Genomic DNA, 27,946 nt, shown 5'->3' on the forward strand with positions numbered 1-27,946 from the left:
GAAAGGGCAGGAGAAAAGCACGACCCTGGTGCAAATCAGGCCGAGACCAGTGGGCCCGGGCCAGGGTGGTGGACTGGGGCTCCAAGGAGCTGTGGGGAAGACTTCAGGTTCGGGGCCAACACTCACATGATCGTCTCTAGTCCTAAGATTGCATAGGAGAAAAATACAGGATTGTGCTCTACATCTGATCCTCGGAGATTGAATAGCCCTGGAAAAAAAAAAAAAAAAATTCCTGTCACCCGCCCGACTGCGAGTTAAGGGGCAGCTGGGAGGATGCAGAGAGCGCTTCCACTGGCCGGGAAGGGCCGGCTAGACCTCTCAGAGAGGCCTGGAGCCTCCCTTCCCTGTCTCGCCTCTGAGCTGCAGTTGCGCATATCCACCAAATGAGGGCACCAGAACTGTGTCTTTCGCTGCCACATCACCATCCCGGGAAGGGAATGGAAAGAGTTATTAGTAAGAATTGCCCTCCAGACAAAGAGTTGAAATGGTCCACCCGGCGGTGACCCGCCAGGCCTGGCCTTGCCGCAGAAAAACCTCTGGCACTCCCAAGTACAAGGGCGGGAGCCAAGCACTCGGTCCCTTCTGAGGCAAGAGACTGAGGGTAGAAAAACGGAGACCCACCCACCAGGGAGGCCAGATGAGGCCCTCTGTGTAAGGGTCAGGAGCCCCGGGGAGGCGGAGCTTCCCAGCAGAGGAACAAAAGCAGTGAGTCAGTGGGGCTCTGGGCCCATGAATGAAACCCGAGCCGGCGGCCCACCCGGAGCCACGGCTGGGTGGAGGACCTGCATGGCCAGAGTCAGGGCCCTGGCGAGGTCACTGCGCGCTGGAGAAATTAGAGGGACCGGTGCTGAGCACAGCTCTCATCCCGGGGCCTCCCGCAGCCTAACACTTGCTCTCCTGAGAATCAGAGTGCAAAAAAGACCCTGGTATCAAACGCACTGCCGCTATTTTAAAACCACGGCTTCTTCAAGTACAGCATGGAGGCAATATGTTTTACCCATCAAACCCAACTAGCATTCTTTTTAAATGATAGTACCTGGGGTCGGTGAGAGTGTAGCAAGAGGGGTGTATTCATGCTGTGCAACCTCTCTGGCAGGTACATGGCATAAGATCAAAGGCCCTACCATGCACACACCCTCCAGCCCATAACACCACCTCCAAAGTCAACCAAAAGCTCAAAGAAAATTATCAGAAACTAAGACACAGATTGTGATGCACCAAGACTTTGATGGCAGTCCTGTAATACAATCATGAGAAAATGCAGAAATAACTCAAAGGTCATCCTGAGAGGAATGGTTAAGTAAATTGTACTATAACCATATGATGGGATATTTAATATTCACTTAAAATCATGTTTATATATGCTTAGAGTAAATACAGTGGAAAAAACCAAGTTACAAAATTATATATGCACAGAAATGTTAACTGATTCTGTGCAAGAAGATTATAGGTGACTTTTTTTTTTCTACTTGCTCTGCACTTCCCAGATTTTCCACAATGAAAACAGGGGATATTTAAATAATCAAGAGGAGAGATTAGCTTCATATGTTATTTTCTCTGATGTTGATGTTGTTAAGTTAATCAGGGATATAAATCACTGATACATGTAACAAAGTTTGAGGGCTACGCATTAGAGATTGTGCAGTATGCCATCTTTCTCTAGTGAGAAAATAAAAAGATAAAGCAGTGCCTTTTCTCAGGTACCTTGGGTCAAATCCAGTCAGAAAATAGAAAAAGAAGGTTCAACTATTCAGGTTCTAGAAGGCACTGAACAATTCCATGAGGATAGTTTAAAATCTAAAGATTTAAAAACTACTATTGTACCAAAAGGTTTGATGAACTTTCAGCTCCTGAGTTTTCTGAAGTAGAAATATTTCTAGAATAGCCTCATTGTGAAGAATCTGGGAAATACAGAAGTATAAAGAAAAAAAATATCTCCTCTGAGCTCACTTCCATACCTATAGAGACAAACCAATGTTGACAGACACAAAAAGTGTGGAGAAAACGCGCCTCCTCGGAGCTGTCACACCACTGAGCAGCCTGGCCAGAGGGGGACACCACCACAGATTTAGCATCAGCGCCTGGCTGTAATACGGCTCCAGACCAACCACAATCTCCTCCCCAATGCCCTGTAATTCTCCATCCAAAATAATCCCTTCTCCATCCCACTTGGCATGCCATATACCCACTGGTGATGGTCTTTTGCTTATTCTCTGACCACGCAGAAAACTGAATTCTGTGAACACACAGATTCCCAGAGAACCAACTGAGAGACTGGGTAACACGCCCCAACAGTGAAACCAGAGCACTCACACGCAATCTCATCCAGGGCAGTGACCACAAACCACACGACGCTCCTCTCAGCCATTTTCGACCGAAGGTCTGCAACCTTGTCCTTCCAGGAGATGCCTGCAAGAAAAAACATACTTGCCACTCCAGCCCCTGGTCTGGTCCTGGGGACTGTTGAGAGCCAAGTGAAAGAACTCATTCCAAACATTCACCAGCACCACATTCCAGGGAGCATGTTATCTGAGCGGACAGAATGCCTGGATACCAATCCCATACAAGAAAAGTGACTCCATCTAAGCTAGTTGACTGTCCAGAGCCCGGACTGCCTCACAACAAATTTAATCCATTTGTTCATCCAACAAATGTCTATGGAACCTCTCTCCTGCCCAGGCATCAATATCTGCAGATGCTTTGCTGGTCACGGCAGTTACAGTTCTGAGCAGTCCCTGCCCTCATGGGGCTTACAGTCTGGAAGGGAAGACAGATAATTAAACCAGCAATCAGTTACCCTTCTGTATAAGGACTGCTGCCATAGAGGAAGCACAGGGAGCTTTGAGAAGACACTAACCAGCAGAGAGAGCTCACCGAATCTTCAGAGGTCAGGCAAATATCACCCTCCATCTTACACTTCTAGAGCCTGCCTTTCAGTGCTAAGATCTAGGAATTCTCCACAGCTTGTCTCAGTGTGACTACCACTTCCAAACCACACATGCACTGTCAGACACAGCCAGCAACTCCCTGTTTACTCCTGTGGGCCCCAGAGAAGCTCACCCCACTACCACCACCACCACCTGACATGAGACAGCACTTGGACCTCATGGTACAGCCACCTATGAACAGGGCAGGCATCTGTCTCATGCACGCAGCCCCTGGCAGTGCCCTGCACATGGTAGGCACTCACGTGTCTGCTGACCCAAAGTCTCACCAGCCAAACCTGCTCTCCCTGCTCTGTAAAGAACAGGTCAGAGCCTTTCCTTCAGTTCAGCAGAATCCAAAGCATGCTGATGGACACTGTTTAGCTGACCCAGGGCCCCCCACTCCTCACTCCCCTCCCCCGTCTGCAATACCCTCTGGTGAGAGTGTCACAAGGAAGCAAGCAGACTGGGGGTGTCCCCACAACCAAACGCTGCTGTGAAGATCAGCTCGGGAATTCTGCTTAAAACTTGGCTGAGAGTCTGCATTGTAATGCTTTCTTCCCAGGACCCCTCTGGGCAATGTGCCTGCATTCCAGACAGCCCCGCTCCACCTCTCCTCTGCTATTTCTACAGCAAGATTCACTCCCCTCTGCCCCACCTCCAGGCCTTTCCCTCTGCACTCCTCACTCTCCCATAAATCCACACTTTCATCTCCCACAGACTGTTCACAGAACTTGCTCCTCACTCACCACTATCACGCAAGCCAAAGAAACCCACCCACTCCCCAAAGCCTCTAGGGCAGAGGACAGAGAGAGGGCAGGGGGCCTGGGAAGATTAACCTACAAGAGCTGGCAGAAGAAAAGGACATGGAATCTAGAAACCTCTAGGCTCTGTGTCTAATATCAGATGCGTGAGAGGGGCAGTGAGCAACTGAGTGGTAAAAAAAAAAAAAAAAAAAGCCATCTCAGCAGCACCCATGGGTCTACCCAGAGGAGCTCTGCGAGAGTAAACTATGCCCACGCAGGTGCCAACAGTGGAAGCAAACTGAACTCCTGCTGCACCCAACGCGCCACGTGCCAGAGAGGGGCCAAATCCTCCCATCGGCTCAATGACCTGGCTCCAGAGGACTTCAAGTGGAGGGGATGATGGCCAGGGCCTGCTGGGCGCAGCCGTGGTTCTGACCTGTGTAATCCAGGCCCAGTGTGATGAGCGGTTTGCAGGGACGCTCGGGGCGGTCTGTCCAGATCTTGTCCACAAGGTTGTCCTTGACAGGAATGAGGTGGTGGCCAGCACTTCTCAGAACCTTGGCCATCTTTTTCCAGTAATCTGAGGAAAAACACTGGTGATCTAGCTGTGAACTGAACACTCTCTATAGGCAGCAGGGCTCTGAGAGCCTGGCACCTTCTGACAGGCAATCCTGCGGCCCTCTGCTAACTCTTCTCCTCACCCTGACCTCCGCTGTGACCTCATGTCATGCTGAGCCCCCAAAGGTTCCACCACCCACAAGCAAACGAGGAGGGTGGGGAGGCATCTAGAACCCCAGGCCTCACCCAAGCTGGCAGGGCTTCAGCTTACTCACCTGTAGGAATGATCAGTGGGTCTACACCAACCCTGGATCCTTCAGGAAGTACACTCACCAGCCAGTCTTCCTGAGTTGGTGTGTCCTTCAGACCTACAGAGGGAAGAACTGATGAGAAACAATTCCCAGGGAGCCTGAGCTTGCTATCCTACCCAGAAGGGTGCAATTCACCAATAACATGAGAACAGGATCTTTACGAAGCATCTTCTTTAAAAAGGATTGACAGCACTTGGAAAATCTGAACTTCTCTTCATCCTGGAAGGCTAGAAGAGTTAGATGCTATAAAAGGAAAGCATAAAGATGGTATATAAGGGGAGGGTGAGACAGAAGAAAGAAGAAGCAGGATTTTCCCTAGACCCCTGGTAAAAGGCATCCTGGGAATCATTGCAACACAGGTGCATGATGTCATCCTGAAGATCATCTCATCGGCCTTCTCTGATGCCCCCACTAACGGTGATGAGAGCGTGAGTGGTGAGATGGTGCAGGCAGAAGCTCAGAGTTTCCCTTACGTCCCACCCAGGTAAGGCAAACACACGCGCAGGGCTCTCGCCTTACCTGGAGGGCATCATTGCAGAGGAAAGGCCCTGCCAGACGATTAGCCTAACTGGAGGGCTGAGCTCAAGTCTCAGCAGCAGAAATCTATCCAAAGACTGTAAGAGGAGCACACAGGAACCCAACATCATGTCCTTAACTGGCTCCCTGGGCTTCCCAATTACCAAGAGCACACAGCCCTTTCCGTTTCTAAGAGACTAGTCATAGGACACCAAATAAGCTTCACAAAAGGAACTAAAATTATTTTTGATATCCCAGTTTTTCTTTAATCCAACCCAGTATATCTTGTACATTTCAGATGTATACGTTTTCATCAGATTTTTGCTAAACAATTAACAAACATTTCGGTAAAATATCAAAGAGTGAAAGTTCTCATATTCCAAAACAGTACTGACTTTTACTACCTTCACCACATAATGGACGTTCAAAGGTTTATAAAGAAATGAGCTCATGAACTCAGTTCTAAAAGCCTGCCTAGAAACTGTCACTGAGTGATTTTCCTATCTGATTCTTTCCTATTTTTTTCCTCAAACCGCTAAACAAGCCAATTATTAAGGAAGTTTCTTGAATGCCCCTAGTATAACTCACAGAGTGAAGTCATATCATCTCCTAGCAGACAGATGTTGGGCAAAACCCCAGGGATCAATCACTCCCCAGCCACACCCACCAGAACCTCCCTACACAGGAGAGCCAGCGAGGAGGTGGGCTGGAGGTGGGCTGCAGGCAGAGGCTAGAGACGGCTTGGAGGGAAGAACGGCTCCTCCCCCAGGGCTGGTCTAAGGAAGAGGCAGATAGTATTCACTCCTCTGACACTCTGACCCCCAAAGCACTGACATCCCTAACAGCTGGAGTCTAGGCCCCAAAGAGAGATGCTCACATCCCAGAAGCACACTAAATGAGACCCTGGGGTGCAAGCAGAAAGTGTCAGAACTTCCATTTGTACTTCTTCTTAAAAATTAAGATATTAAACTTTGCTTGTATGTGAAATACACATGGACATAGCACATGCATCTAACATATAAAAAAATATACACATATGCTAAGGGCGCATGAACCAGCAACAGAGAGGCATGTAATCAAATAGTACAAAGGCCTAGAGAGAGGCCTATCCACTCCTAACAGCCCCACAATCCCGAAGGCCTGTGCTTGTGTGTGTGAGAGAGAACGCAACTGGGACAACACCAACCTGCAGTGTTGCCGTTTCTATAGTTTAAAAGAATTTTGAGAAACCCACGTTTAAAACAAATCCATTGCCAGGATAAAAACATTCTTAATTCCTCCCTAAGCCAAACATTTATACATGTATATGGAGAGTGTGTGGAGCATGAAGGCGTGCGTGCATGCACGCGTGCACACACACACACACACACACACACACACACACACACACACACACACACACACACCCTCAGTAAAATAGATCCTGGGGTCAACTCAACTCAGTACCAACAGCCCTCTGTTCCCTGAACTGTGAGTCTGGTAACAACCCGATTTCCGCAAACTTCCAACAACAAACAAGAAACATCAGGGATTTGGCCTTTTCTCCTCTTCCTCACTCAGCCCTGGCAGCTGCTTTCCCCTCCTTCTATTGTCCAAGTTCAAAATGCAGCAGGCTGTACCTTTGTACAATCACTAAAACCGTATTTCAAAAGACTACTCTGATGACAAGGAAAAATATAGCATGCAATTAAATGAAAACCCATGTACACACACACATCATTATCCAATAAACACTGAGCTCCATGCTTTCCATATATTATTTCTTTAATCCTCACCATTTTATGGTACTATTATCATTCCACTTTATAGATGAGGAAACTGAAGATGAAGTAACTTGCCCAAGAAAGCTGCAGACCCATGCTCTTGCCCTCTGGCTAAGCTGCCAGAAGTGAGTCAGGATCCTCCTCAGAGGGAGAGCTTCCTAACTCAGCTGCCAGGGGCTCCTTACCTTCACCTCATTTGAAATCACGAGGCAGCAGAGAGCAGTGGGAAGGCCCCAGGGCATGAGTCAAAGGCACAGGGTCCTCTCTGGCCCTCAGCTACTCCTCACTGAAACGAGGGTTCTGAGCCAGGGCCTTCCAAAATTGAATGCATGATGGTTTGTATATAGAAGCCTGTCACTCTCTTGTTCTTCCTTGTACCATGAACTGGACTGTTTCCCCTCAAAATTCATACACTGAAACCCTACCTCACAATGCGATCTATGTTTGGAGACAGGGGCTTAGGAGATACTGAAGGTTAAATGAAGTCATAGGGTAGAATTCTAATCCAGTAGGATTGGTAGCCTTCTAAGAGGAAGAGAAAGAGAGAACCATGTAAGGATAAGTAAGAAGGTGGCTGTCTGCATGCCAGGAAGACAGCTCTCACCAGAGCCTGACCACACTAGCACCCTCATTTCAGACGTTCAGCCATGAGAAATTAAATTTCTGTTGAAAAAAAATTTTTCCCAAAAAAACTTTAGACTTTTAGATTTCCAGCCACCAGCCATGAAAAGATAAATTTCCACTGAAAAAAATTTCTCCCCCAAAACTTTAGACTTTTTACGTTGTATTGGGGTATAGCTGCAGTCCATGGGGTCACAACGAGTTGGGTACGACTGGGCAACTGAACAACAACAGCCGATTAACAATGTTTTGGTAGCTTCAGGTGAAGAGCGAAGGTACTCAGCCATACATATACATGTATCCCTTCTCTAAATTTCTGTTGTTTGAGCCACCCCATCTACGGTAGTTTGTTACTAAGACACCTTGGATTCTAAAAGGGGTCCCTGGCCCCATAAAAGGGTTAAGATTCACAAGCCCTGAGGAGTTCCAGGGTCTCCTCCCGAGTCGGCCAGCTAAACTTAAGATGGCTTTGCATCTACGCACCCATCTTCATGAGCGTCCAGTTGCTGTCCATTTGCTTGGCAGCCTGGAGAAAGTAGCGCCCGTCAGTCCACATGGCCGCATGTTCTTCTGTGACGATGGCTGTGCCTGGAGGAGGGGAGCAAAGGAATGAGAGAGGTTCCTGACAAACACCTAGAAGCTGCCCAAAATGACAGCAGGCAGGCGAGCATGGTGAGAGGCCCCAGACACCGCGTGGCCCCACCACCGACCCCCACTTTGGTGGGGCAGATGGGCCTCTGACTCCAAGGAAACCTCCAGGCAAGAGAAGACGGTACCACTGACAACCAGTTGTGGGCCAACTGCTGAAAGCAGCAGTCTGGAGGCAGCCTGGGTACTGGTCCCTGCACAGAAAGGACCCCATGTGCACAACGTGAGTCAAGGCCAGGAGGACAGGGGTCTGTGGACAGAGGGCCACAGGGCCTCTAGTCAACAGGAGTGAGCTGGAAATGGTTCCTGCTCAGCAATCACAGCCACCTGCTCCAACAGACACCCCAAGGGAGGTGTTTTGCCTTTCCCAAGAGAGACCGCCTGGGCGCTGTGAGCATTCAGGGAGACGCAGGGAGTTTACGTCTCCACCTCTACCTGCCCTCAGCTCCCACAGGCCCAGAAGAACTCAGGGCCTTTCAGCAGAGGTGTCAGCCTAAATCAGCTGGAATGTGCCAACCAACACATGCACCTACATCAATGGAAGCAGTGCGCTAATTGCGAAGAGAGGGGCTCCCGCCAAGCCTAGCCACTTAAGAGGATGGGAGCCTGAAGGGGAAACCCACCCTGAAACTCAAGGGCACAACAGCTCTTGGAAAAGTAATGCAGGATGCCAGTGTAGCTCAACATTAATCTTTATTATTCGAGTTGAAAGGGAAAAGGGGGAAACCAAGAGTTAAGTGCTTAGAGAATTACGGGGGACCAGAAAGCTAAGGAAGGGGTCCTGAGGATGCCACTCATGTCTCATTTCTTATCTGCAGTGCCAGTTACACAGGGGTACTCATGATAAACTTATCTGTCTGTATGTTATAGTTCATAAAAAGTTCAACAATATTTTTTTTGGCTATACTGGGTCTTCATTGTGGCAGGCAGGCTCAAGAGCCTGCAGGCTTCCCTAGATGCAGCAGGAGGGTTTGGCTGCCCCAGGCATGTGGGATCTTAGCTCCCCCACCAGGGATCAAACACACATCCCCTGCTTTGAAGGCGAATTCTTTTCTACTAGATAACCAGGGAAGTCCCCCAAGACTATTTTTAAAATAAAATTTTTTGACTTGAAAAGCAAAAGAGTCATTAAAAAGAAGCATCATTAACACATGAGAGAAGAGAGTCACTAAAACGTAAGCTTAGGAGCTGCAGGCACCGGGACCATGCCCCCTCTGCAGAGGGTCAATGGGGACATCTGGTCTGTATTTTCTTTTTGGTTCTGTATCACAGACTGAAACTGGGTCCACCTATTTTAGGGAGGCGAACACAAGTGCCACAAGAACAAAGAGAGAATTTAGTGACTCACCTGCAGAGCCATCAAATCCAGAGACAAAGGCGCGCCGACAATCACACGGAGCAATGTACTCACTCTGGAAAACAGAGAGGTCAAGGAAGTGGACCTTGATCAGTCACAGCCCAGCAGGACCACAGAGGCTGGGAAAAGCTGGGCACCTGCCTTCAAGGAACTGACAATCTAGCCAAAAAGGCAAGCTGAACATTAAAAAAAAAAAAAAAAAAATTAGTGCACACTACAGGCAACCCGAATTAATTAAGGGCTCCCTTGAGCCTCAATTTTTCACCTGGGAAACAAAGCAAGAGAAATAGATCAAAACTGCTCTTTCCTCGCTGAGATCTTACTCGAAAAACAATCTGATAGCCTTCTCCCTTCCTTGCCACTGACATTTAGGCATCTGTTATTTTTCTGAAAAGCCTGAATTTCTGTTTTATGTGCCAATAACTCTCTAACTTAACTCTCTTTAGCTATCAGCTTATTTCTGAACTTCCTGTCTGTATCCCCTATCCAAGGCAGTGTCACCAATCTCTCCCACGCAGACCCTGTCCCTTCCTGTTAGGGAACAAATGCTTCCTCCAACCCAGAAAGCTTCAGCAAAATAAAACGTCATGTTCAACTCCAGGTCCTCCCCAGCCTCTGAGTGGAATGGGATCAGGGAGAAGAAAGTAAGAGGTTCCATTCCTGGGGACAGGGTACGAGGCCACAGTGTGTACTTTTGTGCCAGTGAGGCCCAGAGACTCAAGGAACTTGTCCAAAATCACATAGCTCAAAAGTAGCAGAGTCAGGATTTGAACCTGGGCAGTCAGCTCCAGAGCTCAACTCAAGCCCTATGCCACACTGCCCCCCTAAACACATCATCTTGCATCCTCAAAATGATTCTCCGGGATAAGACCAATAGCAAATTAGAAAATTGAGGTTCAAAGAGAGAATCTTAAAGTAACTAACAGGTCAGCAGCAGGGCCAGGATCTGACCTGCTTGAGCCCAGAGCTGCTGTTCCTCCTCCTGTCAGCAGGTTGTTCCTGAGCTGAAGGACCTGGCAGAGTTCAGAAGGCTTAGGATAGGGTGGTCCAGGGGCTAAGATTCTGCGCTTCCAATGGAGGTGGCTCAGGTTTGATCCCTAGTAGGAGAACTAAGATCCCCAATGGTGCAGCCAAAGTGCTCAGGATAGAGAAGGAGGGTGGGCATAGGCACTGGCTGGACCTGAGGGCATTTTGGGACAATCAACACAACATAGGGGAAAAACTGGCTCCCAGGTTTCATTCCTGCCATGTGGATGAAAGCCTCCCCTTTCACCAAGGCAGTCAGAATTGCAGCCTCAGACCAGTCACAAGACCGAGACCCACAGAGGTACAGGAAGGGCCACAGAGAATCACAATGGTGGCATGAAGGAGCTCTGTGATCTCTGAGCCACAGCTGCCCTCCAGCAGGCCCAGTTACGTGCTCGGTGACGCACCTCTCCCGCTCTCTCAGCCTCAGTCCTCGCTTCTACAACGGGTCGTTTCAGATGGTTGACTGCAACGGCAAGCAAATGTTTGATCCCCAAAACACAAAGGAACATTGACCAGATAGCACTAAGCACACAGAAAGAAATGGCCACCAGCATCACTGATGAACTGTAGAGCCCTTTGTTTATTAACCCAGCAATTACTGAGTGCGAGACTGAAAAAAATAAAAAAAGGCCAAGATGGGGGAGCGGCTTCCCACCCTTCTCCAAGTTGTGCTGTGAGGAATAGCAAGTACATGTTCCACACAACTCACCAGAAACCCAAGAGAGCTGCACATACACAGAGAAGAGATGATACTAATGTCTGCTTCCTGAGTGCTGAAAAAAGCATCTGAGAGGCTGGGAAAACTACTCTTGTGCTAACAGTCACAGCACAGAAGAGAGAAGACCTGGAGCGGACACGCGAGCGACAAGGAGGTCCCCTGGGCTTGGGGCTCTCCCGCTTGACACACAGCGAGGACTGGAGTGAGGGGCTGGCAGAGAAGAACTGCTGGCCTTGATCTGGCTTGGCCCTGGCACACAGGGACACTCTTGAAGAGTGCCCACTCCCAACTTGGGGAAGCCTGGAAGGAGGCATGGGGGCCCCCCAGGGGTTTACCTAGAGTTTCTCTGAAGAGAGGTGGAATTAACAGCAGGTGGATGTGTTTGGTTTGGGATCAAGATGAGGGCTGGGGTAAGAATGTCTAGACATGACCTAAGTGGTCAACATGCCAGAAAGACATCGCTGACCGAAGCTGTCACCTCCACACCAACAAGGCTAAGCAGACGCCAGACAGGCACTGGCCCAGGCCTCCCCCACTTCCCTCAGCCATGAGGCTGGCAAAGCCTGGGAACATTCTCCCTAGAGAGCAGCAAAAGGCCTAAAATAAGCCAAAGCCTTAGGATACTAGGGAAAAGTCTCAAATAAATACAGCCATGGGCTTTTTCTCTAAAACTGTGATGTCTGTCCATCTTTAATACCCCTATCCAAGCCTCCCTCATCTCTACCTGGACCACTGCCCCTGCAATCCACTCTTCACACACATAGTGAGCTTTCCAAACTGTGTGCGTGTGTATACATCATATTAGCATGTGTCTATGTGTGTGTGCATATATTAGCGTGTGTGTGTATCATAATAGCATGTGTGTGTATATCATATTAGCATGTGTCTATATGTGTGTGTATCATAATAGCATGTGTGTGTGTGTGTGTATGTTATGTTTTTCAAGGGGATGCATGCTTAGTCATGTCTGACTCTTTGTGACCCTATGGATTGTAGCCCACCAGGTTCCTCTGTCCATGGGATTCTCCAGGCAAGAATCCTGGAGTGGGTTGCCATTCCCTACTCCAGTGGATCTTCCTGACCCAGGTATCAAACTCATGTCTCTTGCATCTCCTGCACTGGCAGGCGGATTCTTTACCACTGGCACCACCTGGGAAATCACATCACGTTAGCAGCATACTTACAACCCATCAATGACTTCCCATCACACTTAGAGTAAAATTCAGACCCCAGCAGAGTCCCCAAGGCATGGCTTGATCAAGCCCTGCTCTCCTCCCAGAACTGCCCTCCCACAACCCACCCATTCACGGCACTCCAGCCACACCACCTGCTTCTTGCTCCTTGCACTTTCTGATCTCATTCCTCCTTCAGGGCCTCTGCACGTGCTCGTCCTTGTGCCTGTAAAAGCCTCCCTCTCATCATGGCATGGCTAGCTCCTTATATTTCAGGTCAGATGTCTCCTTCACAGAGAAGCTTACTCTGCAGCTCCAGGAGCCACACAGCCTCTTCTATCTCTCGGTTTAGCACGTGCTCTCCTTCATGACTCTCATGCTGTTACTGTATTGTCCTGCCCAGAATGTAAGCACCAGGGGGTCAGGGTGTTTGTCTGTCTTGTTTGTCACTGTCCCTGAACCGGGCACAGGCCCACAACCAATACTTGTGGAATAAGTGAACGAGCAGAAAGAAAGATGAACCTTCCTTCATACTTAAGACTTTAGCCACCCCTTTGAAAATGGAGAAAGAGCTCCAAGGCAAGAAATGGAGGTGGCCTCTAGAAACTGGAGAAGACAAGGAAATGGATTGTCCCCAGAGCCTCCGAAAGTCACCAACCCCTGCTGATTCCAGCCTTCCACAGCTGGAAGATATTAAATGTATGCCACAGTAAGCCACTAAGTTTGCTACAGCAGCAACAGGAAGCTAATGCTTTGTCCAACAGGAAGAAGACCAGAAGGGATTATAACTGGGGTTTTGAACTCATAAGCCCTAGTGTACGGCAGGTAAACTAAAAGAGTAAAGCAGGACAAGGGGCTGCCTTTTCTAGAGAGCAGCTCCTACTCAGCTCTGATTCCTGTCATGCTGCGGTGTGGGCTCCACCTTCAGTATTTCAGGAGAGGCTAAACAGATGTATGTTCGTGAGATACCATCCCATTTTTAAATGTTGGCATCTAATTCAAACAATGAAATAACACACAGCCAAATAAAGCATATCAGTAAGCTACAGGAAAAAAAAAAAAAAACAGAAAGAAAGCCTCAGCCATATCTCATAATCCAGCTCACACTTGCCCCTTTCCACAAGCTTTCTGACCCACCCAGCTTTCAGAGACCTCCCACATCTCTGAATTTCACAGAACTGTCCACACTGGCATTGATCCATGCCCCCCACCTTGGGTGATGATAACAAATAATACTGGCTAAGACTGCCTAGTTGCCAGTAACTATCTTCATTCCCCCTGATTCTAATCTTAACAGCAGCTCTGGAAGGTATCATCCTACCTACCTATAGGTTGAAAAAAAAAAAAAAAGAAAAGAAAAGAAACAGCCGCTCAGAGAAGTAAACTACCTACTTACCTCCGCAAGACACCACTGCTCTAAAAGCAGAGCTGAGATCTGACCTCAGGTCTGACATTCCAAAGTCCGTGCCCTTACCACACTGCCAAGCAACATCTTTTATTCTGTATACAGACTGCACATCTGGTCTGCACAACTGGATTATAAACTCTAAGGGAACAAAGATGCCCCCCACTCACCTCTACTTTCATCAACCACGTGACAGATGATTCCCACACCCAGGAATCAAACCTGTGTTCAAGCCTGGCTCCCACACTTACTGGCTGGGTAAAGCCTAAGGTTCAATTTTTCATCTGTAAGGCAGGGATGACAAAAACACCCATGTGGGAGGGTTGAGGTATGACATAAAGCAACTAGCACATGCTAAGCTTTTGATAAACTACAGCACTTATTATGCACCAGATGATGAACTAGACTCTATGGGAAACATAGGAAAATATCTTCTCAGAGTGGACAGTCCAGCAAACAAAATAAGACAGGTGTCAGTGAAACGTCAGCCCTAATGATCAGCACATAAATTATGCTGCATATGCAGTATGGTATCTGCTATAGTTCCAAGCTCAGATGTGCTTTGAATTGAATTCTTCAGGCCAAGCTCAGAGGTTAGACCTGGCCCACCAGACAGGTGAGGAGAAGCAGGAAGGTAACACGGAGAGGGGAGAAAGTTCAAGAAGGCCCAGGAGCAGAGGTTTGTGGCAGGACAGCGAATGATTAGCCTGACTGCTGAGGCAGAACGTTCTAGGGAGTGGCAGCAGAGATTCCTGGAAAGGCAGGCTGAAGACAACGGTCAAGACCTCAAACACCACACTTAGAGGCTTGAACTTCCTCCTGCAAGTTCTAGATAGAGAATAAAATTTCAAGAGGGGGTAGTGACGTGACCAGAGCTGGGTTTTAAGAAGAGTGAGCAACATGGACACGTGCAGACTGAACAGGGCAAGCAAGGCGATGGCTGGGTGCCATGGTAAGCACGACTCAAGTTACGTGAGCCTGTGCGGGGTGACATCTGTGCCCCTCACTGGCCCTTCACCTCATAAGCCATAAGCCTGGCACAATGCCTCAGATATATGAGGTTTTCAAAAAAAAATGAAACCGAAAGACTAAATGGCTATGTGTGCACAGGAAGTCCCCGAGTTCAGACTGTGAACAGAGACGAGAACCACCAAACCCCAAATACTGAGGTAACATCCAGTCCTCAGCATTTTCATCTCGTTTAAATGAAACCAAGTCGAGGTAACAGGAAAAACACTGAATAGCTGTCCAAAGAATCAAAGATACCCTTTCCCTACTGTATAGTCACTGAAAGCGGTTGGTTTCCCATCTAGGACTTCATTTCCCAGACCCCCTTGCAGCTAGGTGGGGTCACGTAACTGGTTCTCACCAATGCAGAGTGGGTGGGAAGTGCTGTCTAGGTCAGGGCAATGCAAGACGGATGTGCCCTCTCCATACTACTCCCCTTCCGCCAGCTGGAATGGTGGCATCATAGGATGGAAAGTGCCTGGATCCCTGAATCACCCCTCTTCCTAGTGGAAGAAAGTCACCCACCAACCACAAGCACCCACTCTGGACTGCCACAGGAACGAAATAAGGCTCTATAGCACCGAGTCACTGCAACTTTGAGATGTGTTCCCACAGCAAACATTACTCCAATTAAGACGGTGGCTGAAATCACTGTGGGATAAAAATCACTACCTCCACCCCAGGAGAGAGCCTATTTAAGAAATAAAAAACAGGAAGCCAGCTCCGGGAGGAATGGGAGTAGAATCCAAAGAGTCTAGGAAAATCTGATTCATGTCTTCCAGAAGGAGGAACCATAAACACAGCCAAAAACTCAAGTTGGCAGAGTCAGCCCCGCCAGAACGTGATCTTTTGACTAAGCTGTGCCCAAAAGCAGAATGAGGGGCCTTACAGAAGGAGAAGATGAAGAGCTCAGATTTCTCAAAGGTGGTGCCAGTGCAGTTCTGGCCCCAGCCAACAATTCTCCTGGTTTGGGGCCAGTGGTGCCCACAAATCCCAACATTTGACTTCAACAGTACCTGAAAACTGTAAGAGAGAAAGGACACATCTTTGCAGTAAAAGTCCCTCAGGGCCCAAACTCATTAACACCATAACCCTTGTTCTGAATTTAAAAGGAAAAACCCTCAGAGTCGCAGAGGACAGAGAAGAGCAGACCCCTGGAGTGCCAAGACCTTGCACAATCACGCATTTGGGATGCATATTCTCTCCAGCAACAGTGTGTGGGTGTCTGCATTTCTGGTTTGGAAAGTACACAAAGGACAGAATTCAAGATTCGTCTTCGCTTCTCCAACACCCTCCCTCCCCGACCCAGAGGAGAAATTCCATCAACCCAGAATCTAGCCTGAAAGGAAACAGCTAGGGACAAGAGCCCCAGAGAACAGCAGCCTCTCTATGACTAAGGAGGCTGCTGTGGCAGCTCACACGCAAAGCCAGCCCTCCTTCCTGTCCTCAAAATCCTGGTGTGGACCCAGGCCCCACTTCACAGTCATCCCAGCTTTGCCCTTCCTCTTCACGGACCCGAAGCAAGAATGTGGGGCTTCTCATTTCTTTCTGTGGATGGCACCACAAACCCTCCCAGTCTCCGAACTTCCCCATTCCCTCATTCATCTGCCTGCAAGGTTCTTGCTCAGTCTATCTGCTGCTGCTGCTGCTGCTGCTGCTGCTGCTGCTGCTGCTGCTGCTAAGTCGCTTCAGTCACGTCCAACTCTGTGCGACCCCATAGACGGCAGCCTGCCAGGCTCCCCTGTCCCTGGGATTCTCCAGGCAAGAACACTGAAGTGAGTTGCCCTTGCCTTCTCCGAATCTATCTACTGCTTCTCCTCTAAATCCTTCCCTTCTTCCCTGCTCCTAAGGACAACACCGAAGTCCAGGCCCTCTGCACCCTCACTCTAGGACCCTGCAAGGACCTCCAAATAGGGCTCTCAGTTCCCAGTGTCTCCCTTCTCCAATCTACACTGAACACTGCTCCCACTGACTGATCGCATCACCTTCTTGTTCAAAGACCCACAGTGGGTCCCTACTACATTTAAATAGAAATGTGAACACGATGCAATTCCATCCTTACCCTGCCAGCTTCACATACTCTCTCTGACCAATGAGCTCAGTCTGCACTTTACCTAAATCTGTGCTGACCATTACAGTAGCCCCCAGACACATGTAGCAACCAGGCACTTGAAATGCGGCTAATGTGACTGAGAAACTAAATGTTTAATTTTATTTCACTTCAAATAACTTAAATTTTAAAAATGATGCTCAAGACTCTATTATCATAAATTTTTTTTACTATGTTTGGAACAACGTTGGCATCTAAGTCCACTTTTCAACTGCAGATCTTATGAAATCTAAATATAGATCAAATATTTCCAATGAACAGTCCACACTTAAGTTGAGATGTTCTGTAATAAAGTAGATACCAGAATTTAAGACCTAGTATTAAAAAAAAGAATGTAAATTATATCATTGATGATTTTTATACTGATGATGTGATAAAATGGCAATATGTTTGGACATACTGGGGTAAAAAAAAATTATTTCACTGTTTCTTTTTACTTTTTTTCCACCATAAATATTAGAATTGTTAAACTACATACATGCCTCACATATTTCTATTGGACTGATTGAGTTCTTCTCTATGACATTTACTAGTTGAACTTTGTGTTATATTTGTGACAGGGGCTATCTACTCTGTAATCTGTTTAAGGGAACATTTCCCTTCATTCATCGCTATAATAGTAATAATAGCAACAATAATAGCAACAAATATAAAGAGATTTATTAGGTGACAGATACACTTTAAGCATTTATATTTGTTAACTCATTTAATCCTAGTAACAGCCCTAAGAGATAGGCATGTCATTATTCCCTTTTTTGCTGATAGGTAAACTGAGACCCAGAGAGTTTAATGAACACTTAGGAATTTGAGGTAACTCACTTGAGATCAAGCAGCTAGCTAGTTAGTGATAAATCTGGCACCAGAACCCAGACAGTTTCTAGAGTCCATACACATATCAATATGCTAACTGCTGGCCCTCTACTTAGCCAGTACCCAATACTTAGCCCTGTTACGGCAGTCAGGAGACAGGCATCAAACAAACAAAACACAACTTCTCCTGCCTGGCAAGGCCGATGGCTAGGCTACAGCAATAGAATGATAGTCAAAGATTATAAGAGAAAAATGGGGGGCAGGCGTGGTGAAAGAGAAGGGGACAGCAAGAGTCCAAGAATATAAGTTGATGAGCCTAAACAGTAACTTCTGCAATGAAAGTGACAGCTAATATCAAGCAAGCTTAACTTTTCTGTTTTAGGACATTGCTGGAAAACACATTTTTCCATGATTAGAGATTCACCTTTCTTATCCGTGGAGGAGCCATCCAATTCTGAAATTCCAGACCTATTATAGGAGATGAGACACTAAGCGGAAACCTGGAACATCACCTGGCGTTTGGCCAGTGTCGCTGCCGTTCCCAAGTTGAATAAGAAACTGCTTTGGGCCTATTTGGTTATTTAGTCACTAAGTGGTGTCCGGCTCTTTGCAACCCTACGGACTGTAGCCTGCCAGGCTCCTCTGTCTGTAAACAGACAGATTTTATCCTAACTTCAGGCAAATGAAAACTAAAACACCAACACCACAAAGTTTCCAAACACTCTTAAGTGGAAAAAACCTTCAAAAGTTGAAGCAAGTAATACTCACAGGTCACATCTTTCCATGTAATAAGGCCTCACCTGGAGGTGAAGGTTCATAAATAGAGCAAAACTATGAAGAGTTTGGCTGGGACTCCATGACAGCTTGTGAGACTCTTTGAAAGGAGAGACCCGATTTCAGACAATAGTGTGCGAGGCTGTGAGCGTTAATATTAGGTGGCAACTTGACTGGGTGAAGGGATTCCCAGATAGCAAGCTGGTAAAACATTATTTCTGGGTGTGTCTGTAAGGTTGTTTCTTGAACAGGTTAACATTTGAGTTGGCAGACCCAATAAAGATCGCCCTCACTGATATACAGGGGCAGCATCCAATCCGTTGAGAATCTGAAGAGAACAAAAAGGTGCAGGAAGGGCAAATTTGCTCTCTCCTGTTCGAGATGAGACATCCATCTTTCCCTGCTCCAGACTTCAGCATTCCTGGGTCTCAGGCCTTTGATGTGAAAGCATCCCTGGTACCCTCTGCAAGCTGAAGAACCAGGAAAGCCAGAGGTGTCATTCCAGTTCAAACCGAAGCCTGAGAACCAAGGGAGCTGATGTTGTGTGAGCCACCGCTCAAAATATCATAATATCTCTTTCTTTCCTCTCCCTCTCTCCCCATATGCATGTGTTTGGTTCTGTCTCTCTGGAGAACCTTACTGATACAGGGACTTACGGAAGACCCTAAACCAACTGCTACATGACATGCTCCGCCATCCCGCCCAATACTGCAATAGGGCAGTTACAGTCAAATCAGTCCAGGGCAACTGCCTGATGCTTAAAAGGCAAGAGAATGAAAAACCCCACTGATGAATCCAGCAGAGAATCCATGTGACCTGAAGCCCAAGTCCAAAGGCTGAACTCTGGGGCAGACAGGAAGCAGGTAGGGGCCCATCAGAAGTACCCAGGCAGGGGAAGAAGAAAGGAGTTCCCTGAGGATGAGGCCAAGGTCTGTCCTTCTTAAAGGGTGGGATGCCCGCCTCCTCTGCCACCTACACTCCTCAGGCCCAACTTGTGCAAGCCACGCTACGTACTCACGTTCAGTCCTCAGTCAGGACGAAAGGTGAAACCCTGGTTCCTATGGAGTTAGTGAATCCTGTTCATCTAAACAACAGAGGCGGATGGCAGAATTCCATTACCAGACCCCCACCCTAAATCCCACGTCTCTGTCTATCTCCCCACTGCCTACTAAACTTAGCATTAACGTACCCGGTCACCATGTCTTCCCACATCCAACAACCCCCTGTCCTGCTTGATCTTCTGCTTCTACACTTAACACCTGCTCTCCCACCTCCTCCTTCAACCTTTCAACCACTTTCACTCGCCAAATTCTCCTCTTCGGCAGCCTCTCCTCCTTACATACTATTCTCCCCTTTCTCTCCCCTCTTCAAGGAGCAAGTTCGAACCCATTTATTGTAAAGAAACTGCTACTAAAGATCAACAGACAAAGGAATTCCCTGGAACACTGAGTCCCCTACTCCACTCTGAGATGACTGGAAATTCCACAGACATTTAAATCTGGAAAATGCTGAATATTTCATCTGCTTCTTAGAGTTACACAGCGCACCCTAGTATATCAAAGGCTCTGAGAAATCCTACAGTTAAGAAACTGTTCAAATGGACACAGTTCCCTGTGCCGAGCCCTGGAGGACACACTTGGATGTGGTTTGACAACTAGAATCCTAGAGTACAAACACACTGAGGGGGGAAAGGAGGAAAAGAAAGGAGGGGTTGATGAATCCCATCACCAGCCCATCTCCACTCAGTACCTGGTGAGCGTCTCCCGACGGGATGATGTAGGCCTGGATTGGTTCTGTCACGTACTCCAAGTTCCTCATGGCTTGTCTCAGCTGCCGAAGCAGCTCTGAAGTTACCTTTGGAGCCATTCTGCTGTCTGCAACAACAGGAAGAGTTTGTTCCAAAACCAGTCAGACTGCCCCACGTAACTCAATGACCAGCTGAGTTCCAGATAGGAACGTTGTATAAAAACTGATGATCTACACTAAGACACCATGATCCTCCAAAGTCCATAGTTTACCCTGGAGTTCACTGTTGGTGCTGTCCATTCTATGGGTCTTGACAAATCTCTAGTGACGTGTACCTATCATTAGGATTTAAGAGTTTAATAGTTTTCATTGCCCTAAAATCCTCTCTGCTCAGTCTATTCATCCTTCCCTTCTCTCCTCCAATCCCTTGGTATGACTAATCTTTTTACTGCCTTCATAGTCTTGCCATTTCCAGGAAGTCACATTGTTGTAATCACACAGTATAAAGCCTTTTCAGATTGACTTCTTTCACTTAGCAATGTGGATTTGAGGTTCCTCCGTGTCTTTTCATGACTTAATAGTTCATCTCTTTTATTGCTGATTATTATTCCATTGTCTGAATGTACCACAGCCTATTAATATTTGTCCATTCACAAACTGGAGGACATCTTGGTTGTTCCCAAGTTTTGGCAATTTTGAATAAAGCTGCTATAAATATCCATGTTGCAGGTTTTTGTATGGATGTAAGTTTTCAGTTCCTTTGGCTAAATACCAAGGAGCATGACTGCTGGATCATATGGTAAGAGTATATTTGGTTTCTAAGAAACTACCAAATGTCTGCTAATGTGGCTACACCATTTTGCATTGCCACCGTTAATAAATTCAAGTTCCTGCTGGTCTACATCCAAGCCAGCGTTTGGTGTTTGGGACTTTTGGATTTTACCAACCAATTTTTCAAACAAATAAAAAATACTTGGCTTAACCAAAAACATCCTAATGTACCATCCTGTAAATAATGGAGAGTTATATTGAGGTCATTGTACTACAGGTTATCTTTAAGAATTTATACCCTGGGGCTTCCCTGGTGATCTGGTGGTTAAGAATACACTTGCCAATGCAGAGGCATGAATTCGAGCCCTGGTCCCAGGGGCTCCCACATGCCGCAGATCAGCTAAGCCTGCCTGTGTGCCACAACTATTGGGCTATTGCTCTAGTGCCTGGAAGCCACAACAACTGAGCCCATATGTTGCAACTACTGAAGCTCGCATACCCTGGAGCCGACGTTCTGCAACAAGAGAAACCACTGCTATGAGAGGCCCGCGCACTGCAATGAAGAGTAGCCCCCTCTTGCTGTAGCTAGAGAAAGCCCAAGTGCATCAAGAAGACTCAGCACAGCCAAAAATAAAATAAATCAATAAGTCTTTTTTAAAAAGTGTATACTCTGACTCATCGTAGCTTATAGTCTGCTAGGTATGGATCTTTTTTTTCATTTTGGTTCTTTTTCTTTAACAGTTTTATCTGGTGCTTCTCCATCACCATCACCACCTTGGGCTATAAAACCCTCAGTCTCTATGGTTATCTCCAATAGATTCCCCTACAGGGTATGATACTAATCTTGGGACTCACTGGGAAAGTGCCCCATCTTATTTGTAACCTGCAGGGGCAGCTACAGTTACTGGCCTCAGGGCTCCCACTCAGAAGTTTCCAAAAGACAGAAGTCTCCAAAAGAGAGAGACACCAGAAACAGTCCTATTCATGAGTCAAACATATCCATGATCCCTGCATTTCAGTCGCTTCTGAATACTTTTCAGAGGGACATCCTTTCCTTTTGTCTGTCCTACTGAGCCTATAATTTCATATGTACATGAAAAAGAGGGATCAGAAGTATCTAATGACCTAAATTTATACATTAACACCTCCACTGAGTTCAAAATAAAGCCTATTGTGACTTCACAAGCTTGCCAGCATCCGAAAACTTTATTATGACATCTTTTGGGGTTTCAAAATAAATTTGTGCTTCTGAATCATATTTCTGAGCAATTTAATATTTTTAAAAGTCAAGCAAAAACATAAACATCCTTTGGAGCAGTATTCCAACCTTGGTGGCACATGAGAGCTACCTAGGGGGGAGTATAGCCTGAGCATCTGGAATTTTAGAAAGCAACTATATGATAGAAACCAATGTATTTTCTTTTGACATCACTAGTTTCCTCTGTTCTTCCAAATAGAAGAATTTGACTTCTATTTGGACATATCCTGACTTAAGGATTTTGCTAGCACTGACTAGGTGTTTATTGTGCTGACTGTGGCACGGATCAATACTATCAGTTACTGACTTCATCAGTAAAGTCAACAGACCCAATGGCAAGCACAAAATCTTCAGTTACAGGTGGCACTAGTGGTAAAGAACCTGACTGCCAATGCAGGAGACATCAGAGACACGGGTTCAATCCCCGGGTCAAGAAGATCCCCTGGGGGAGGGAATGGCAACCCACTCCAGTGTTTATGCCTGGAGAATCCCACAGACAGAGGAGTCTGGCTACAGTCCTTAGGGTCACAAAGAGTCCAACACGACTGACATGACTTAGCACAGCAAGCACACGCTGAAAACCATCAAAGGCAAGATGGAGCCGGTCAAGGACATCTCTGCTTCCTGGTCACCGCAGCCTGCTTCCTCAGCACACACTCTGACCTTCATCACCATCTCTCGCCTCACCAATACATTCCTCCTCCAGACTGGCCTCCCTTGGGATCACCAGCATCCTCAGTTTCTCTCCACTACAGGGCCATCTTCACACTTTCCTCCACAATGCCCCCTGCCACCCTCACCACTATTAACATCCCCCCTGAGCCTGCCTTCCTCACCCTTCACGCCCCTCACATTTGCTCAGTGTCCTCGGTCTGATGCAGACACGTCTTTGTCACCTATATGAGACTCAACGAAAAGATTCCCAATACCACAGCCAGAAGATAGGATGGCTGTGGCTGAAGCAACAAATGGGCTGCAGCCACGGAGGCAGCTATCATGGAGATGGATACAGTGAGAAAAGGTGGCTGCAGGACAACCGGCCTTACAAGTGAGGGAACGGGTGAGCAGCTAGAGTTGAGGAGGAGACAAAGCAGGTACAATTACGAGACCCAACCACTGAGGCGGCGGCAGCTGAAATGACAGTCACGATGGAGGAGATGGAAACCATGGCGGGCGATCTTCATAGGCTAGTTTTTATGAGGATTAAATGGACTATCATATGAAAAGCATTTAGAAGCAGCGCCTGGCACATAGTAAATGTTGTGTTTGCAATTACTAGAGGTAGATACACAATTAACTACAATAACTATGAAAGCAATGTGAGAAATGGTGAGAATTGGTGGCTATATTACTTCTCCTTAAGGCAGAGGCCACGTCATCTTCATCCCTGAATCCATGTATCTAGCCCAGCATCTCATACATGCATAAGCTCACTCGAAGATGGCTGAATGAGTATCACAGCTCTGTGCCTATCTTTTCAGACTCAACATAACAGTGATGAATCTTCTGTGAAAGAAAGCTAGGATCCTAGAAGATGCCGTATTTTAGCATCTGCTCATTGCACATCCCATTACTTTTCAGAAACGTTAGAAGCAGCCAAGAGCTAATCAGGGTGTGCAGAGACGTGGGGAGCCAAGAACAACAAACCTAGTGCATGATGTAAAATTAGCCCATACATTGCCAGGTATTTTTAAATCATGCTCTAAAAAGAATGACTCATTTGAAAGTCTCTTGCATATGTGGGTCTGCTTTTAGAAATAAGTTCCTAAGCCTTCAACCTTTATCACAAACAAAAGACTTTTCGCTGCTTGGAATTACATGAAGAGCACACCCTATTTACCTCACTGGGTGGCTAGAAGAATTTAACATGACAGCCTGTGTAAAAGCACCATACATGGCAACTGATACACTGTAGAAGCTCAATCTGAATCTGAAGCACCAGCTGGGATTCCTACATGTCTTGTTACGAAAATAGAAGGGGCTGGTTTACTCCAATTTCAGCATCTTAGCATTTTCACAGATGCCAAGCTGCTCCTCCAGCACCCAGAGCTTTAGAGTTTGTTGCTCTGTCCCACTGCTGAGCAAGGGCCAAGAGCTTTACATACATTAGTGGTTAATCCTCATAATAATCCCCACCCAGGGAGGTTCCCATTTCACAGATAAATAAACAGAAGTCAAATACTTGATGACCCAAGTCAAGCGGATCATCAGGACGAGGACCCAAGGCCTATCCAATTACCAAGCCCATGCACTGATACATCATCTTATCTAGAGAACATAACAGAGGCGGCTCTCTTAAAGCAATTCTAAGACCCAACGAGTCAAAACAAGTGGGCTCCAGTTTCCAGCTGGAATTTACAACCTCAGACAACTGAAGCTCCCTGAAGCTCTATTTCTTCATATGCAATAAAAAGAAAGAGAAATTCTCACCAAACTCTAAATCCAATGGTTCTATCACTTTTCCCTTTCCTACTTCCTCTTCTTCTCGTTCCTTCCTCTCCTTCCTCCAACATGGTCCAAAATGTGTTGGACACAGTAACATTTGTCAAGAAAAGGGACCTAAAACTGCATATAGTTACAGCATTGATCTTCCAAAGAGAGATCAGTTATGGTTACTAACGTGCTTCATGGGACTGATCTTTTTCAGTCAACTAGAAGGAAACACTGTAGTTCTCCTGAGTAGTCCGCAGAAAAGGGACTGGAAATTTAGAAATATACCACTTCTTTTTTTTTCCGGAATTTGGGTTTCTGGCAACCCAACAATATAACTAATCAGTTCTGGGAAGAGGATATGGTTCCAGAAAATTTTCCCCAAAGGATTTTCCTGAATGTCTGTTCCATTTATAAAGCACAATAATATATTATAAACTTATTTCATAGTCTTAAGATGAAAACTGAAAGCCAGTCTCTAAGGATGTCAATAAATTATATTAGAAATTAGAAAAATCAGACTAGAACTTATTCAATAACAACCTATCTCAACCACTACCACCACCATCACCACCATGCCAAGAACAATGAATTCAAAAACCATATCCCTCTACTTTCTACTGAAAAAAAGTAACATATATATGTGTATATATATATACACACACACACACACACACACACACATATATAAAATATATACATACACACAATAACCAAGAACTCAGGAAGCCAAAAGACAAAATGGGTTCTAATTTCCAGACATACATCCCCTCATCCCTAGACATGATCAATTATTAATCCCTTACCCTCCCTTCTCTCTCAACTTGGTGCTGAAGCAGAGGAATCTAAAATCCTTCCAAGATGTTCCATCTAAAGAGGCAAAATTATTACCTGTTTCCACACCTGGGTCTCCTGAGTATGTCAGCTCGTTAGGTTCAATTATTCTTAAATTTCTCAGCTGAAAATCCTGGTAATTTGCCCTAAAGAAGAGAAAGAATAGGCTATTGCATACTTTGACCTCAGTAAACGTGGCAAGGTTTAGTCAGAGAAGAACATCAACTCGACTTAGCAATTTTCCTTTATGAGATGGAAAAACTCTCACCCCAATATCAGTGATGAAATAAGTAAGTTTCAGATAAAACATCACCATGGCAGGTAAATCTCAAACTCAGTCTCTAATTCATGAATTTTCTTCCACTATAAGCAGATCCTAAATTCATACAGAAATGCAAAGAATCTGAAATAACCAAAACAATCATGAAAAAGAACAAAGTTGAAGGATTCAACCCTTCCTGATTTCAAAATTAATAAAACTACAGTAATCAAGACAGTGTGGTACTGGCATAAAGATAGACATATATCAGTGAGGGCTTCCCTGGTGACTCTGTAGTAAAGAATCTGCCTGCCAATATAGCAGACATGGGTTCAATCACTGGGTCAGGAAGATCCCCTGGAGAAGGAAATAGCAACCTACCACAGTATTCTTGCCTGGGAAATCCCATGGACAGAGGAACCTGGCGGGTTACAGTACGTGGGGTCACAAACGAGTTGGACACAACTTAGCGACTTAACAACAACAACCAGATCTACCTCCTAAGAATCTGTATGCATGTTAAGAAGAAACAATTCGAACGAGACATGGAACAATGGACTGGTTCAAAATTGGGAAAGGAGTATGTCAAGGCTGTATACTGTATTATTTAACTTACATGCAGAGTACATCATAGGAAATGCTGGGCTAGATGAATCAGGCTGGAATCAATAGTGCCGGGAGAAATATCAACAACCTCAGATATGTAGATGATACCACTCTAATGGCAGAAAGCAGAGAAGAACTAAAGAGCCTCTTGATGAGGGTGAAAGGAGAGTGAAAAAACTGGCTTAAAACTCAACATTCCAAAAACAAAGATCATGGCATCTGGTCCCACTGCTTCATAGCAAATAGATCGGGCGGAGGCAGGGGGGTGCAGAATGGAAACAGTGGCAGACTATTTCCTAGGGCTCCAAAATCACTGCTGATGGTGACTGTAGCCACAAAATTAAAAGATGCTTGCTCTTTGGAAGACAGCGTATTAAAAAGCAGAGGCATCACTTTGCCGACAAAGGTTCATATAGTCAAAGCTATGGTTTCTCCCGTAGTCATGTATAGATGTGAGAGCTGGACCATAAAGAAGGTGAGTGCCAAAGAATTGATGTTTCTGAACTGTTTGTGCTGAAGAAGACTCTTGAGAGTCAGAGTCCCTTGGACTGCAAGGAGATCAAACCAGTCAATCATAAAGGAAATCAACCCTGAATATTCATGGAAAGGACCGACGCTGAAGCGGAAGATCCAATACTTTGGCCACCTGATGCAAATAGCTGACTCACTGGAAAAGACCCTGATGCTGGGAAAGATTGAGGGGAAGAGGAGAAGAGGGCAACAGAGAATGAGATGATTGGAAGGTATCACCAACTCAATGGACATGAATTTGAGCAAACTCTGGGAGATGGTGAAGGACATGGAAGCCTGGCACGCTGCACCCCATGGAGTTGCAAAGAGTAGGACACGATTTAGGGACTGAACAACAACAACATCTAATGGAGAAATATATAGTCTCTTCAACAAATGATGATGGGACAAATGGATATCCACATGTAAAAGAAGGAAACTGAACTTCCACCTTCACACCATATACAAAAATTAACTCAGAATGGATCACAGACATAAATGTTTTCTTAGAAGAAAACAGAGACATAAATCTGCCTGACTTTGAATTAGGCAATGATTTCTTAGATATGACATTAAAAGCATAGGCAGCAAAAGAAAAACAGACGGGACTTCATTAAAGACTGGAATGCTTCAAAGGATACGATGAAGAAAGTGAAAAGGCAACCCATAAAATAAAACATTTGCAACTCAAATATATGATAAGATTCTGGTATCCAGAGTATATAAAGAACTACTATAGGGACTTCCCTGGTGGTCCAGTGGTTAAGCAACCACCTGCCAATACAGAGTACATGGGTTCAGTCCCTGGTCTGGGAAGATCCCACAAGCCACGGGGCAACTAACCCCATGAGCTGCAACTACTGAAGCCCACATGCCTAGAGCCTGAAATGAGAAGCCACCAAAATGAGAAGCCCATACACTGAACTAGAAAGTAGCCTCTGCTCACCACAACGAGAAGGCCTGCACCCAGCAACAAAGACCCAGCTCAGCCAAAAATAAATAAAACGTTTTTTAAAAAGGACTATTACACCTCAACAATAAAAAGAAAAATATTACAATTTT

At 46.1% G+C, this 27,946-nt stretch overlaps 1 protein-coding gene across 7 annotated transcripts in view; it reads right to left on the reverse strand.

The window, feature by feature from the left end:
* XPNPEP1 (X-prolyl aminopeptidase 1) overlaps positions 1 to 27,946 on the reverse strand; it is a 51,115-nt gene that overhangs the window by 19,302 nt on the left and 3,867 nt on the right. For 4 of the 7 annotated variants that reach the window (XM_015103412.4, XM_015103410.4, XM_012102902.5 and 1 more), the window contains 8 exons: positions 25,567 to 25,655; positions 20,220 to 20,344; positions 9,436 to 9,499; positions 7,923 to 8,027; positions 4,504 to 4,596; positions 4,107 to 4,250; positions 2,314 to 2,409; positions 127 to 208 (listed from right to left, as the gene is read on the reverse strand). In XM_015103412.4, the coding sequence (XP_014958898.2) occupies positions 127 to 208; positions 2,314 to 2,409; positions 4,107 to 4,250; positions 4,504 to 4,596; positions 7,923 to 8,027; positions 9,436 to 9,499; positions 20,220 to 20,344; positions 25,567 to 25,655 (798 nt within the window). Of the gene's footprint in view, positions 1 to 126; positions 209 to 2,313; positions 2,410 to 4,106; positions 4,251 to 4,503; positions 4,597 to 7,922; positions 8,028 to 9,435; positions 9,500 to 18,464; positions 18,488 to 20,219; positions 20,345 to 25,566; positions 25,656 to 27,946 lie in introns of those variants that run through there. The other 3 variants (XM_015103411.4, XM_042238891.2, XM_042238893.2) reach the window with 2 other exon arrangements.

Source organism: Ovis aries, chromosome 22, assembly GCF_016772045.2.
Source record: "Ovis aries strain OAR_USU_Benz2616 breed Rambouillet chromosome 22, ARS-UI_Ramb_v3.0, whole genome shotgun sequence".
NCBI lineage: Eukaryota > Metazoa > Chordata > Mammalia > Artiodactyla > Bovidae > Ovis > Ovis aries.